Below are 16,710 nucleotides of genomic sequence, written 5' to 3' on the forward strand. Positions count from 1 at the left end.
AGGAGGAAAAAGTCAAAATACTGAAAGAACAAGAAAATGTTCTTTTTCGTTTTTCTTTTTTTTCTACATTTAGTTTATGAACAACTCATGAGGTTTTCTTCTACTATCAAAGCCACATGGTATAAAGCCAATTTTAAGATACGTTGAGTCAGATCTGCCAAGTAAATAATACAAGTTGTGCCCAATTTTCACCTGGGGAAATTCCACCTCTCTCACACCATAGTATAATTAGTTTACTACTCTGCTGTACTAAAAGATACAAAACCAAAAGGTTCATCTTCCCTACAGTACTCAAATCACAGGAGTATAGGCCTTACACCTAAAAGTGGACATTCTACAGTCCAGCTCTCTTATTAACATATTCCAAATTTGAGGCCTAGAAGATGTTAAATGATTCGCCAAAGGTCACACCCCTAAGAAGCGTTAGGTCAGAACACAGACTGATATTCCAGACTCCAGGTCCCTCTTTTCATGAAGGGATGCCTGGTCTGCACAGACTTGAGTTTGTAATTAATTGTATACCTTTGAGCTTACCAAACTCAAGACTAACAAAACATAACTTCAGACTCCACTGAATTTTAATCAGAGGAAATATCTGACAAACTCAGTCATGAATTGGTGTCACACACTTACAGAGAAGGCATAACAAACCTAATCTAAGGCACAGCATAGTGAAGCTGTCTAACAAGCCACCCCAGAGTCTTGAAAGGCTGAACTACAACTTGGAACTTGGATTACTCACCAAAACATTCTAACCCCTAGTCAAGCCTAATGTCTTCTTTCATGGAAAGATGTCTAGGAATGAAGTACACAAAAAGAAGGCAGCAAAAGGACAGAAACACTATAGCTTAAGCCTTGTCTCTTTTAAATTAGTCCAAAAGAAGTGGGTTTCCTTTCAAAGGAAACAAAACCTAATACTTAATATAAAACCATGGAAAAATTAAAAAAAGGTAAATGCTAATTTAACATGGTTTTATTTTTGCTTTTGTTTTCAGGGATTTTTGTGCTCATGAAAACAATCTATTCAAAGGGAAGCTGATTTGGTAGGAGAGAGTCCATCTGTTCTGGTTACCTTTTCAATGATTTCATAGCACTCTTCCAACTTCTCAGTTCTTTCTTTCAAACTTGTATTGGCCTTATGATAAATAACCGACCATTCCCGGTACACATCCTCAGAGATGTCAGCATAGGCAATACAGAGTGTCCTCAAACCTGAAGAACAGCAAATAATATAGAAATGTCATGCTCTTTGTCAGTTTAGAGAAACTTGCCACCTGAAAATAAAAACCAAAGGTCTTCTCTCATGCTCCAAGTTTTATGAGGTCTTTCAATGGTTCCTGCTACTTTTTCAATGGTTAGAATTTCCATTTTTCCTTCTTTTGGGGGGAGAGGAGACACAGAGTTGAAATTTTACAGGCATAATGAACTCCTCTACCACTACAGATGGCTACTCATCTATAACTTACAGGCTTGGAGACTTTCCTGGGGCTCCAAGAAGTTAAATGTCTTGCCCAGAGCCACAAAAGTCAGTATGTAACAGAAACATGACTTAAACCCAGGTCTTCCTGACTCTAAGGCCAGCCCTCTATCCATGTTGTCCCATTCCCTCTTTATTTCCCAACTTAACCAAGTAGTAATTCATCAGCACAGCACTAGGAGACTTGAGAACCTTCTTTCTCTTGAGAGGGGAAGAGTAAGTCCTCTTCTAAGAAGGAAGGCTTTTTGTTGTAACACAGTCCAGAAATTCAAAGTCAAATCTCCACTTTAGAAGAGTTGCTGTCTCATATTTCATTCTAAAGCACTTCCTGTAACTACCTTCTGATACCTGCCTGGAACACACTTATGTTTATTAAGACAAAACTCAAAGGTGCCAGGTGGAGAAATCCATGCTTTCACGTCAGAGGCATAAGCATGTGAGAAGCTGGAGCTCACAAGCTCAAATACAATCTTGGATAAGACAGTCTATGACTTCTGTCATCTTCAAAAACAAGGAAGACGGAAACCAGAAGCCAGGTTCAAAGCCTCTCAGAGAATGCTTGAAGTCAGTCACTGTGAGTTCAGTGTCCATAATCATGGGATGAAAAGTCAGTGCTAACATAGCTAACAAAAGGTTAGACCCATTAACTATAGGGGCTGATTCAACTATATACTTAGTGAACAAAATCCAGGGTTCTCTGAGAGAGAAAATGAAAAGATCTCAGACAAAGCATGCCACCCACAAGGCCATCTTCTACTCCCAAGTTCTTATTACCACTGGAGAGCCTTTGACACCAAACCCAAATGGACTGTGCATAATGGACTACAGAGTCCCTACAGGAATGAGGGAAGCACAGAATAACGATGAACACGTTTTCTTGCTAGAATGAACACAGAACATGATGAAGTTTAAAAAGCTTCAAGGAGATCTAGCTTTGGAAATATTCACATTTATTTATCAGTGTTATGGACACAAAACATGCAAATGTGTGTATGTATATGTGCATATATATGTATATGTGTGTATCTATATATATACATACATATATATATACACATTTTTATGTACACATAGATACATAGGTATGTGTGTTACAAAGCATGAATCACATGCATTCAGAATTACTAATATTTCAACACAGCAGTGTGAGAGTACTAGCTAAATAAAAGAAATGCTATATAAGTGTAAGGTATTATTGCTGATATTAATTTTACTATTAATCATAATAATATAAAAATAGTTTAAGGTAACTTACCTTCTGTAGCAAAATATTCAAGATGACACAAAGTTTGTTCTGTGAACTCAGAATTCTCTGACAGTCTCTCAAAAATCACATTATCCTATCAAAGAGGAAGTCATCATGACTAGCAAATTCACATATAAAATTACAATTCAATCTTTTGTTCTTCTAGATACTTTTTTTTTTTTAGAACTTTATATATTTTCTGCCTAATGGACAAAAAATATTTGAGGAGCCCTGAAACAGTAGTTGAATTCCAATCCATAAGCAATGATGAACTTTGAACATCACAGTGCGGCGGATTCCTTAGAATCATTCCTTAAGAAACATCTCAGAGAACAGGCTGTCCAACCTTTTCATTTTACAGATGTGGAAATGACTTATCTAAAGTCATCCAGGTAGAAAAGAGCCAATCTAGGATTCAAATCCAGCTCTTATAACTCCAATTCCAGCACTTCACCCCACCTAGTCTGGGAACTAGGAAACAAAGAATATACATTTTCTGATACAATGATGTTTGTTTTTACATTACAGAGCACTTTTTTTCTGACTGTTTTGTGGCACTAGAACAAAGACCCATTTAGATTTTCTGGTTTCTATGTGAATAAGGATAGAGAGAGAAGTCTAAATCTTCCAAAATGTGATTTTCACCCTTCTTTCAAAATCTGTCTTGCCTATGGTGTTTGGACTAAATCAAGTGTTCTTAACTCAGTGTCCATGAACTTGTTTTAAATACACATGTGCCCACGCACACACGCACGCGCACACACACACACACACACACACACATTGTTGACTGAATTTGAATATAATTGATTTCCTTTATAATTCTATATATTTTATTTTGTGTATTTAAAAATACTCTTCTGAGGAATCTGGATGCTTTACCAGATTGCCAAAGGGGAGGAGGGGGTCTTTTACAAAAAAAAAGGTGAAGACCCCCTAACCTAGATGATTTCTAATGTCCTTTCCCACTCAGTCTATAGTTTTGCACAAGTCCAACTTTTCTTAACCCTCTCAAGTTCTCTTTTTGTGACGGCTGTGATACTCGAATAACTGACCTGTTGACAGATCTAGGAAGAAATTTTTCAAAAATAGCAATATGAAAACATGAGCAATGAAATGAGCACAAAAAAACCCTGCATGAATGCATGAAGACACATGAGATTTAATCTTTTTCCTCCAGTCAGATAAGACTATATGCCAGTTTCCCACAAGTAAGAGAAGTGCCTTTTTTTCAGACCAGGAACTGAAAATAGCAGACCTCCATAGACCCCTTATTTTTGTGCTACAGGATCAGGAGCAGTCCAGCACATTACCACCACACAGTAACCAGGAGACTAACTTTGGATCACTTTCCAAGTCAAATAAAAGAGAACTATAACCTTCGAGTCTCTTTAAGTCTTAGCTATTAGATTTAGGCACAGAATCTCAAGAGCTAGATGGAGCCTCTGAATTGATCTAGTCAAATCCATGTTTGAAACAGTGCCTCTGATGTACCATCCTCCAAAAGTAGCCATTTAGGCTTCACGTGAAGACTTCCAGTTCCTGAGTGTTCACCATCTCCCAAAGCCACCCCTAAGACTTCTGTACAGTTCTTATCGTTAGCAAGTTTCCTGTGCTTCTATTCAACTGAAATCAGCCTTTCTACAACTTATCCTAGTTCTACCCTCTGGGGCTAAGTCAAACAAGTCTCATCACTCTTCAACATGACAGCCATCACATCTTTCCCCCTCCCTCGTGAAAGTTTCTAAAAACTAATCAACACCACTTTTTTTTTTACCTCTCTTTATATGGCATGACTCCAAGTCTCAGCACCATCCATTCTAGCTGTCCTCCCTGGGTTATAACCCCAGTTCATCAACTTGCTTCCTAAACTGTGGTGCCCCATATGTAACATGATTCTCCCAACAATTAAGTGGTACAGTGGGTAGAGCACAGGACCTGAAGCTGGGAAGACCTGAGTGTCCAAATCCTGTATCACAAACTTATTAGCTGTGTGACCCTTCACTTAAGTTCTCTCAGCCTGTTTCCTCATTTTCAAAAAGGGATGATAATTCCACCACCTACCTCACTGGGTGATTGTGTGGATCAAAGGAGATAACACAGAGAAAGTGTTGAGAACTTTAATGTGATATATAATACCAGCTATCATTGTTCTTATTCACATGCTCTGACCAGGACAGAGATACAAAGGCCTTTGTATGCTAAAAGCCTCTTTTTCTATTTGGCTCATACTGAGCTTGCAGTCTACTGAAGTCTCTATCTAAGTCTTTTTGACATAAATTGATAACTAGCCCATCTCCCCAATCCTGTGCTTGTATGTCATTTCCTTGTTGAGCACTAGGATGACTTACTCAGGATCACAGGACCTCAGTGTTGGAAGGGATGGAAACCATCTAATCCAAATCATAACTAAACAAGAGCCCTTTCCCACAACATATCCAAGAAATGGTCATCTCAACTTTGTTTGAGGACCTATGGGAAGGGAGGAGATTTCATTTGTGAAGTGAGTGCTCCAGCCCACCCTGGAATAGCTCTGAATATAAGAAACCATTTCCTAAAATCAAATCTAAATTTGCCTCCTTGGTACTTCCACCAGTGACTCCTAGTCCTACCCTATGGACTCAGCAAAATAAGTCTAATCCATTCTCCATGTGAGAGCTCTCAAATACCTGAAGACAGCTATCATACTGCCCTCCCTTGAACTTTCTATTGTAAACACTAAATATCCAAGGTTGTCATAGGACTTAGACATTTTCTCCCACTTCACTGGAAAGGTTAGTATGGAAAAGTGGATGGACTCTAATAGTGGATAGCCAGGAAGGGGCTTCTCTTTATCAAGCTAAACCTCACACAAAAATGTACCCCTTCCATTTTATCCATGTCCTTCTGAAGCTATGACTCACAGAAAAAGAGTTCTTCAAATGGGTTCTAACCAGAGGAAAAGAGAGTCCTAGTCCCTAGGCTAAAATCTTTAATGAAATTTAATGATTGCATTAATTTTTGTGACAACTGTATTTAACAGACAATTCATAATGAGCTTGATGTTTACTTAAACTCCCACACTTTTTCTTAAAAACAAACTATTCTCTGATCATACTTCCCCATCTTGTATCTGTAAAGTTGATTTTTAAAATACAAATATAAAACTTTACATTTCTATTATCTTATCCATCTTATTAGATGTGGCCCTTTACTCTAGCTTGTCAAGTTCTTTCTGGATCTGGACTCTGTCATCCAGTGTGTTAGTTATCCCTCCCTTCCCACTTTGTGTTATCTCCTAATTTGGTATGACCTCCACGCCATCATTGATGACAAGAGTCATCAATCATGACTGGCATTTCCCCCCCGTGGAATCAATATAAAATTGGTCATCCACATGTGAGATACAGAACATGAAAAGGAATACTACAAAAGAATTTGTAGCATACTCTGGTAGGCAAAAGTCATCAAATTCATACTACAAATGCCCAATACGGTACTTACAGCTCCTTTGCAGTAGAGGCGAATTTGTCCTGATGGTGTTCTAACAATTACTGACATCCTTTTTCTCTCACTATAAGGAAAAAGAAATTGTCACTGGTCTCTCTTCCTGGTCAAATTACTAAATGACTAAACTAAGATCCTGAGCAACTTAAGAAGGTTTTGATTTGTTCAGGAGATGGGAGGAAGCAGGGAGTAGGTAGATAACTTTAACAAGGTTTCAAACATCAGCTTGCTGCTAAAAAATAATGATGGACTGGCCACCATGCTGCCTCCATGGCCAAGTCCATTCATTTTCTCCTTTATAGCCCCCAGGAATTCAACATCATTGCATGATTCACTAAAACTTTTTTTAAAGACAGTCAAATGAGAAAAAAAGATGCAAACCATGGATTTCACAGAATAATCGGTTGATAACTTTCTAGTATAATTAGGTAATTCACTGATAATAATGGAGAGAAAGCAAGAATTTCCTTCATTTAAAATGTTTATTTTACATTTAGGTATATTTCCATATATGTACATATGTACATATATGTATATATATTTACATATATACCCTACTCTAACTTCTTTAATAGATGCCTACTGAATGTTGAATTAAAGTTTGCTGAATTACTTGTGACAGTGGGGAACAGAATTAAGTAAATAAAATCTAAATTAACCTCTAACTTTGTGTTGTGCAAGTGTACAACATAGCTGATGGATGGATGGAGCGTTGGAATCAGCACAATCTGGATTCAAGTCTCATTTCTGACACATATTAGTTTTGTGACCATAGACAAGTCAATTAATCAATGTCTCAGTGCTCTAGGTAATTCTCTGAGACTTTAAGTTACAGAGGAGTTGCTGCTCTGTATCAATGGAAGGTGTCTCCATAGGAGGAATTCCTTACACTTTGGAAATCAAGGGTATAGGCTGAATTTGACCCTCTTTTTCACTGCCTTTTTTTAATTCCCCCACCATTTTTAAATCCCTAATTAATTTTTAAAAATCAAAATTATAAGCCACTAATGAGATGCACAATTTTTCCCTTTTTCTTTTCACTCTCTAAGAGCTGTAAAAGAACAAGATAACAATCGACTAATACTTGAAAAGTATCTTTTAAAGTAAAAAGCTCATCATGCTGTCTGCTCTTCTGTAGCCAAAAAGCATCACCAAGAGAGAAAATGGTTTCTGGAAACAGTTTTTTCCCAAACTTTTAGTTACCAAAGCCATCAGGATAGAAATATATCATTTGGAGTTTACTGATCTCATGAGAGAGAAGGTATTTCTTTTTTAAATTTTATTTTAATTTACAGAATAAAACAAGAAAGTATTCCTACCATGTTTATTTTAACTGATCAACAAAGACTACAAGAAGAGCTGGATTTTTCACTTTCAGAAGTGCAAATACTTTCACAGAAGGGGCTTGCAAAATTTTAAAATGGAAGCAAAGGAGGCAGAAAACATTCTAGAGGGGATAAAGGAGAATCTTTTAGATAGTATTAGACTGATCTAAGCACAAGTATATGGATTGTGGTATATACAACTAGAAAGAAATATACCCCAAATATGATCAAAATGCATTCATTTTATCCCCTCAGTTTTGATATTTCCTCTTTTCTGTCTTCCTCATCTTCACTGAATCTTAGAGCTAGAAGGACCCTTAGAGGTTTCCTTTATAGTTCATCTTTTTCCCTTCTTCAGATGAATTAATCCATGTTGAGGAGCTCAAGGGCTTCTGAATGAATAATCTCCAGCAAGTGAGCATTTGTTTCTTCTTTCTTGTTGGATGCTTGTCCATAACGGAGATGGGCCAAGGCAGTTCATTCCATTCTTGGAAAGCTCTGTTGGGAAGTGCTACCTTAGGCAAATTTTTCTCAATCTATGGCACTGTAGCCACTAACTCTAGGCCCACAAAGAATAAGTCCTCCTTTAATATGACAGCCCTTGGAATATTTGAAGACAGTGAGCATGCCTTGCTTAAGTTTTTCTCATTTCCTCAACTGTTCCTCAAAGGAAATGGATTTGAGTCCCCTCATTATCCTCGTCATCTTCTAGATGGCTCCAGGAGAGAAGGTGTTCCAGCTTGTCAGTGTCTCTCATAAAACACAGCCCACTGATCTGACTCCCCTTGCCCCTTCTTTCTTCTCAAACTTCTGTCACTTTGCACTTGTCCTTACCCTGCAGAGAGCCCAAGTTCAGCGGAGAAGCAAGTAGACAACTAGTCAAATAATTCTTCTAGGACATCAGGGATTAGATGGCTGTGGGCAGAAGCTTCTCGTGCTATCTTCATACTTTCCACCTATCTAGCTTCCTCAATCCCATCCATTATTGGCATGCTAAGCTACTAAGGAGATCCTTTGTACACACACAGAATGCTAAGAGGCAATGACTAAGACTAAGAAATCATAAAGGCTTGATATGATTTTAAAATATCTTTCCAAAACCAGTTCATGCAATTAGCTTGAATAATGGTTAAGTAAACAGAACAATGTCATCATGCAACTTTTATTGACTGAAGACTGAATAAAACATTGGCATGGGCATTCTGATGATGGAGAGGAAATTGTGCAGGATAGAATATGGGTGTGCTGCTAAAAGCAACAGCCAGATGTTAAGAAGAGAAAAATCTCTACTAGATATTAGGAAATATTTTCTTATGACAGTCTTATTGGAACAAAAAACTTTCCAGGGGAAAGAACAAACATCCCCAGGCCCTGAAACACTTTAAAATGGAGCCATCCTACACTGACCCTCCAGTAGGATGAACTGATGATCTCATCAGTCAGTCTTTTCCGTTTCCAATTTCTCAGCTCCCACATTAACAGTGCTCAGATGGTGCAAGAGGTATGACTTCACAAGACCTGGGGAAACTCCAATGAAAATAATACCATCATCAACATACCCTGAACTATTCAGACATGTCTGTTGCTGCCCTGGTGGGAATTCTGCCCCAGCTGCTAGAGCACTGGGGCCTTTGAAATGGAAAAGGAGAGTAGGATATGGAGATGTATTGAGTTTCTTTAGAAAAGACATTTTAGGAAGAAAAACAGATGATTTCATTGTCCATCTCTAAAGAAAAAAAAAAGTTAATACTTCAGGTTCAACTGGGCTTCTGGATATCAGCCATTTTCATCACATTTACAATGATGACAATATATTAACTCCTAAAGTCTTTTCCAGTTCTAAAATCCTTAAGATACCCTAAGGTAGGGTTTCTTAACCTGAGAGTCCACAGACAACCACAGGGTCTACAAATAGATTTTTGAGAGTCCATAAACTTGGACAGAAAAATAATGCATCCATATGTTCATTCAACCCTAACTAAAATTTAGCATTTGCTCAAGTTATTTAAAAATATTATTCTGAGAAGAAGCCCAAGGGTTCAACAGACTACCAAGGAGGTCTATGACTAAAAAAAAAAATGTTCAGAACTCCTACCCTAGAGCAACATTTTTTCCTGAGGGGATGAAGGTGCTTGGCAATTTTTATTCCATGTAAAGTCTCTCTATAGGCACATTGATAGTGGAGAAAAATGTCATCTTGGGTAAAATGAAGATATGTTGTTAGAAGCAACAGTCAAATATTAAAAAAAAAAAAGACATTTACATAAATGCATTCCTTTGCTGCTGTTTAAGTTTGTGGAAAAGTTAACATACCTTGAAAACTCTAAGACGTTAAGAATTTCAAATGTTTCTTCTTGACCCAACTGCAAGAAGATAAAACAATCAACTTTTATAAATAACCAAAACTTAAATTTTTCCCCACAATATCCAAACCTCCATACCATATATGTACTGCACACAAACTACCTAAACCATATATGTACTCCACCTCTAGCCCCAAGACATCACTTCCAAAAAAATTATTGTACGAAACTTGTGTGACAGCTCCCTCTTCTGGTAAAAACAAGTCCTAATTTGCCAGCTGAGCACTCTTCTTGAAAAAAGGCCATCAGACTCACACAATGTACCTGGCTAACAAAGCATTAGGGTGGAAGGACAAGCCAACTGAAGACTAGACAACTGAAACTTGTGCTCAAAAATGGAGGAAAAAGTTATAGGGATGGTAGAACATCCAATTAAGGGAACAGAAATGATATATCCAAATAAAAATGTAAATCAAGATGTCATCACAATATACAAGGATAAACAAACTAACAAAAAAATCAGACTCTTGGGTAGGTGGGTGAAGGAAGACTTTCAGTTAATATGGTATAGACTTTTCTACTTGATTTTTTGTATTACAAAAAATAAAATCACGAATGTAGAGTAGCAGAAAATACATTGGACAGTGCCAGGAACCCTGGGTTTTACTTAGATATCAATTAGTTGTGTGACCTTTGGAAAGCCCTTTAAACTTTCAGAGACTATTTTCTCATCCTTAAAATGAAGGGGTTCGATCTGATCATCTCTAAAGAGCTTCACTACTACATCTTTAAACATTCTTTGAAGTTTCAATGATTGGATGGATTTCCTTGATGTGGATTCTCCCACCAAAGTCGCAGATAATAAGCCATGCACACAGTGTCCTCCTGTATGAGTATTAATCATGTTCTCCCATGACTCCTTCACAAAGGGTACACCTAACATGCTGGATGCCCTTCTCTAGTTCTCTTGATATTGAGTGGGTACCAATTGTACACAGTCTTTGCAGTCATTTTCCCTTGCTGTCCCTACTACATGACTAGCTCACTCCCTTTTCAGGGCATTTATTAACCTACACTGGCTCACTTCTGTGTGGTTATTCACTGAACTACTCACACCTATCATGAGTCTATCTCTTCTTTACCCTTTGGGTGACCTAAAACTTAATTCTCTAGAGTCTTTGGTATCTTATTCTTAAATAGTCACATGAAGCATAGCCAGAAGAATTCTGGTATTAAAATAATTGGTCTTTGTTTCAGAGAGAAGTTTGAGGATCACTACAACCACCAAACATTTTTCTTAATGTAATTCAGCTAGTTCTCCCATTTCATTCTGTGTCTAGTTCCCTGCTCACATGCAGTGTTTATCCAAGGATACAGGCATAGTAATGGACCACCTCCAATTGCACATACACATTCTTCATTCACTTAGTTTTACCTATGTAGCTATTAAGGCTAAACTCTCCTGAATACTTATGGATCCCATTTAGGAGGCTCTGTAACGTCTCAGGGCTTGAAGTCATCTGCTAAAAGGATTTTAACCTCTATAAGGAATCCTTTTTCCATTTGGACATTAAGCTGGACACAATCCCTAAAAGTGATAAATAACTATGACGAGTATGCAACATCCTCTGAAGCTTCCAATCCAAATTTATCTTTGGCTCTTTGTACTATTCTGACTTAGTCCTGTCTGTCTAATCAAATGTTCCAACCCATCACTGGCATCTCCTGACCTGACCTCTGACTTGGCTCTGATGTTCTCTTACCTCTGAGCCCTGGCTGTGACCGAACTTAATGCTTCCTGACCTGAATTGAATCTCTGTTCCCAGCTCTCAAGTCCACAAGGCAGGGAGACATGATAATTTGCTCCTATCCACAACCTTTTATTCCTGCTGCCTTCTCTCCATTCTACTTTGTTATGCCTTTTACTTATCTAGCCCCAAACAGATACACTACAGTCCAGGGGAGAAAATGAAATTAGGACATTTGTTCAAAGCACAAAGATTGTCCCAAACTGCTTAAGGATGGAATATTACACTGTTTTCATGTACAAAGTCACTCCAAGAGAACAAAACACCAAAGACTTATCATGAGCTTTCAGGCTAGGTGACGTCTACTAAAGCAATGTGTATAATACAAAGAATTAACAAACATGTCCACAAAACATACTTAAATACTATAATAGTTTTATTTCCTAATTATAATCTAGAGGAATCTGGGTTTGTGGCTAGAGTGCTGGATGTGGAGTCAGGAAGACAAGGGGTCCAAGTTTCTGTCAAGTATTTTTATCAACTTGGACAAGTCACATATACTTACCCTCTGAACCTCAGTTTCCTCATTTGTAAAAATGGAAATAAGACCTAGCTCACAGGGGTGTACAGTAAAGCTCAAGGACGATTATTCACATTTTACACTTTGAATCACTACTGTATATCTGTTACTGGGGGAAAACCTTCCTCCTGAAGGCACAGTAATTGAGATTTGTCTGATACAATGCCAAGTTCACAAACATCCTACTTACAGCTTCTATGATAACCGAGTCAGGAGTTCTTACAGTAAAGACAAAGCCAAGTTTTTTTGCTCCTTTCACTAATGCCCCTTCATCTGTTGAAAAAAAAATAGTCCATATTAATGAGGGTTAAAGAAATAATATCCATTACCAAGATGAAACTATAGTACAGGTACGTTTTGATGCTAAGACTCTCATACCATTTTAAGATAATTGGCTTTATTTGATCGGTGGAAAAGGGATCCAAAGACTTTTCCAACCAGTGCATAACGTTCTTATCACTGGTGGTAAAGCCCTGTTATCAGCTGTCATGTAGAAAGGATCTTTTTTCAGGCATAGGTTTTTTGAGATCCCTCCCAAAAGCACCGTACCAGGAAAAGCGACAAAAGCCAAGGTGAAAGAGAAGAGATCATTTTCTCTCTATCTAATAGAAGAACAGGGTCTCACACTTAAAATCCACTGACAAAGCTAGAAATCACATCATTCTTCATCACTGTGGTTCATTTTTTCTCTCAGGGGACAGATGAGGGTTTAACAACTGCTGCTGGGAAACCAGGATGAAGAGACAACTTTTCGGGCATTCTTGAGGCTCCACATGTCAGGTTTCTACAGCTAAAGTGTTATCAAGCTGGGACTAGGCAGTGCCACTTTTCCATAGCACTGACACCTTTCCCATACAACTGCCTTTAATGCATGGAAAATGTTGATGGCCCCAGCAAAGCCAAATAAACAAGTAAGGTTGTTTTGCTTTGTTTTGTTTTCAGACACAACCTATAGATACCACACTCTCTCTCAACAGAGCCACCATGAGCCTCAAAGGCAGAACACATCCAGTGATCTAAAAGGTAAAAAGCAGAATATTTCAAGTACAGCACACTCACCTGGGGAAGAGGCCTGGTAGTTGATAGTTTTGCCGTCATTCTCTGGAACAACAGTGTGACAAACAGCCAGCAATGTGAGGAACTCCTGTATACATGCAGCAGTGGGCTACAAAGTATTTTACTGTATTAAAGTCTGAACACCAGATGGTCATTATTTTAAGTTTAAATATGCGGGTGGCCTGCAATTTGGGCCTCAGATGCACACAGTCAATATCCATCTTTTACTGAAACCTCTTTATCATGTGGCCCCCTGGCTGTCCTGGCTGCCAGTTCTCTCTAATCCTGATCTTATCCCCTGCTCTACCTCACTCTGTGACACCCTAGCTACATGGTATCAACACCCTAATCCAACTCCAGAGGTTCTGTCTTACTCTTGCATCAAATATGAAGTCCTCCATTTGGTATTTGAAGCCCTTCATATCCTACCCCCTCCCTCAACTCCCTTAGCTTTCCAGTGTCCTTACACTTTACTCCCCTCCACACACTCTAGTACCTAGCAACAGAACATCATCTCCCATCTATCTCTGTACCTTTGCTCAAGCTATCCCTCAAGCCTGGAATTCTCTCCTTCCTCACATCAGATTCTGAAATTCCCTGGTTTCCTTCAAAACTGAGTTCACATCCCACCTCCCACAACCAGCCTTTCTTGTTCTCTCCCCGTTTCATCCCCCATAGCCTCTAGGTGCCATCCTCAGAGTGGATGCCATCCCATTTATACTACATGCACCTTGAATGTGCATGGTTATTCACATGTTATCTTTCCCATTAGACTGCGAACCCTTTGAGGGCACAGATCATATTTTTGCTTTTCTTTATAACCTCAGAGCTTATTAGCAAGGTGTCTGGGTACACAATAATTTTTAGGGAAAAGAAGAAAAAGAAAAAGAAGGAAAGAAACAAGTAAAACTTTCAAGAATAATAAAACCTGACAATTCTTTAAGGCTAATTATGAGAACTCGCCAGAAGAGACACTGTGGCAAAACAGAAGCCTGGTATAGTGGAGAGAGCTCTGGATTTGGACTCAAAACCTGGGTCTAAGTTCTATCTACCACTTACTATCTGTGTGATGCCAGGACAATTATTTAATCTCTCAGGGCTTCAGTTCTGTCTTTAAACTAGGGTTCTTTCTAGCTCCAACATGCTTTGTTTCCAGAAATAAATGGAAAGGCTTTGGTGAACAGGTTTGTATCAAACACAACATCTCTGCAAACATTAATCACTGTTACTCAGATTTTTCCTATCCCTTCTTCCCCACCAAAGGGCATAATTATGTCAGACACTGGTTGAATAGTTGCATTTCTGGCCAAAAATGAAACTCTGTTTCTCAAATCATAATTTCACCACACATGCCTATGTCCAGTTATGGTTGCCCTGAAGTAAGAGGTTCTGTGTAAGAAATTCAAGAAAACAGTCTGGCAGCAGGGAGAGGGATAGGGATATTTATATTTATGTAGCATTTATATAGTACCTACTATATACCAGGAACTGTGCTAAGCATTTTTTTGAACTAATATTATCTCATTTGATCCTTTCAATAACCCTGGGAGGTAGGTGCTGTTATTATCCTCATTTTACAGTTGTAGTAAACAGTGGTCAAGTGACTTGCCCAGTATCATCCAGCTAGTAAGTACCTGAGGGCACATTTGAACTCAGGTCTCCCTAATTCCAGGCCCAGTGCTCTATCCACTGAACCACCAGGTGTCTCTGGAAAGTTATAATAACATACAGGAGACTATAAGATACTTACAAATCTGTAAAACCCCACCACATGTGGGGCCTTGTTTCAAGCGAACCTATTCCCACCCCATTCCAAAGACCACCAAATTATGAACCAGTTACAAAGTTAAAATGATTATACAAAATGACCTTTAGAAATACTGAAAAAAAAAAAAAGCTGGGGGCGGAGCCAAGATGGCGGAGTAGAAAGACGCACATACACATAGCTCCGAACCCACAACCCATAGAACAACTACAAAGAAGTAACTCACGGCGAATTCTGCACCCAGAGGCCACAGAACATTGGAGCGAGGGAGATTTCTGTTCCGGAGAGACCTGCAAACCTCTCGCAAAAGGTCCTTCACGCTACGGACTGGGCGCCGGGACTGGGAGCTGAGTACAGCCCTGCCGCGGCCGCGGCACCGAGAGGAACAGATCCGAGCGGGCTTCAGGGACGGGATCTCCAGCGGCCGCACAAGTCCCTCCACCCACAGGTGACGGGGGTCGGTGAGAGAGTCTCTTTGGCAGGTCGAGGGGGGAGTGGGGTGCCCCCATGGCTCGGGCCCCCTCGGGAGACAGAAGCTGAGGGGCGGCTGCAGACCAGGGCTCCCCAAGCAGGCAGGAGCCTGGATCCATTGTTGAAGGTCTGTGCATAAACTCCCTGAGGGAACTGAGCCTGAGAGGTGGCCCTGCCCCGCCCTGACCACCTGAACTTAATCTCACACTGAATAGCAGCCCTGCCCTTGCCGAAGCCCAGAGGCTGGAAGCAGCATTTGAATCTCAGACCCCAAACGCTGCCTGGGAGGATCAGGAGGCGAGGTGGGTGTGAGGAGAATATTCAGAGGTCAAGTCACTGGCTGGGAAAATGCCCAGAAAAGGGAAAAGAAATAAGACTATAGAAGGTTACTTTCTTGGGGAACAGGCATTTCCTCCCTTCCTTTCTGATGGGGAAGAACAATGCTTACCATCAGGCAAAGACACAGAAATCAAGGCTTCTGTGTCCCAGCCCACCCAATGGGCTCAGGCCATGGAAGAGCTCAAAAAGAATTTTGAAAATCAAGTTAGAGAGGTGGAGGAAAAGCTGGGAAGAGAAATGAGAGACATGAAGTCAAAGCATGAACAGCAAATCAGCTCCCAGCTAAAGGAGACCCAAAAAAATGTTGAAGAAAATAACACCTTGAAAACTAGCCTAACTCAATTGGCAAAAGAGGTTCAAAAAGCCAATGAGGAGAAGAATGCTTTCAAAGGCAGAATTAGCCAAATGGAAAAGGAGATTCAAAAGCTCACTGAAGAAAATAGTTCTTTCAAAATTAGAATGGAACAGATGGAGGCTAAGGTCTTCATGAGAAAGCAAGAAATCACAGAACAAAGCCAGAAGAATGGAAAAATGGAAGATAATGTGAAATATCTCATTGGAAAAACAACTGACCTGGAAAAGAGATCCAGGAGAGACAATTTAAAAATTATGGGACTACCTGAAAGCCATGATCAAAAGAAGAGCCTAGACATCATCTTTCATGAAATTATCAAGGAAAACTGCCCTGAGATTCTAGAACCAGAGGGCAAAATAAATATTCAAGGAATCCACAGAACACCGCCTAAAAGAGATCCAAAAAGAGAAACTCCTAGGAACATTATGGCCAAATTCCAGAGTTCCCAGGTCAAGGAGAAAATATTGCAAGCAGCTAGAAGGAAACAATTCAAGTATTGTGGAAATACAATCAGGATAACACAAGACCTAGCAGCTTCTACATTAAGGGATCGAAGGGC

The 16,710-nt window shown here is 39.3% G+C and overlaps 1 protein-coding gene across 8 annotated transcripts in view; it reads right to left on the bottom strand.

Moving 5' to 3' along the window:
* The window catches only part of ATP8A2 (ATPase phospholipid transporting 8A2), a 761,757-nt gene that overhangs the window by 503,958 nt on the left and 241,089 nt on the right, over window positions 1-16,710 (bottom strand). For all 8 annotated transcript variants that reach the window (XM_072611751.1, XM_072611756.1, XM_072611754.1 and 5 more), the window contains 6 exons: window positions 13,225-13,330; window positions 12,356-12,438; window positions 9,848-9,897; window positions 6,207-6,276; window positions 2,733-2,817; window positions 1,073-1,212 (listed from right to left, as the gene is read on the bottom strand). In XM_072611751.1, coding sequence (XP_072467852.1) covers window positions 1,073-1,212; window positions 2,733-2,817; window positions 6,207-6,276; window positions 9,848-9,897; window positions 12,356-12,438; window positions 13,225-13,330 — 534 coding nt within the window. The remainder of the gene's footprint in view (window positions 1-1,072; window positions 1,213-2,732; window positions 2,818-6,206; window positions 6,277-9,847; window positions 9,898-12,355; window positions 12,439-13,224; window positions 13,331-16,710) is intronic.

This window comes from Notamacropus eugenii, chromosome 5 (genome assembly GCF_028372415.1).
Source record: "Notamacropus eugenii isolate mMacEug1 chromosome 5, mMacEug1.pri_v2, whole genome shotgun sequence".
NCBI classification, from domain to species: Eukaryota; Metazoa; Chordata; class Mammalia; order Diprotodontia; family Macropodidae; genus Notamacropus; species Notamacropus eugenii.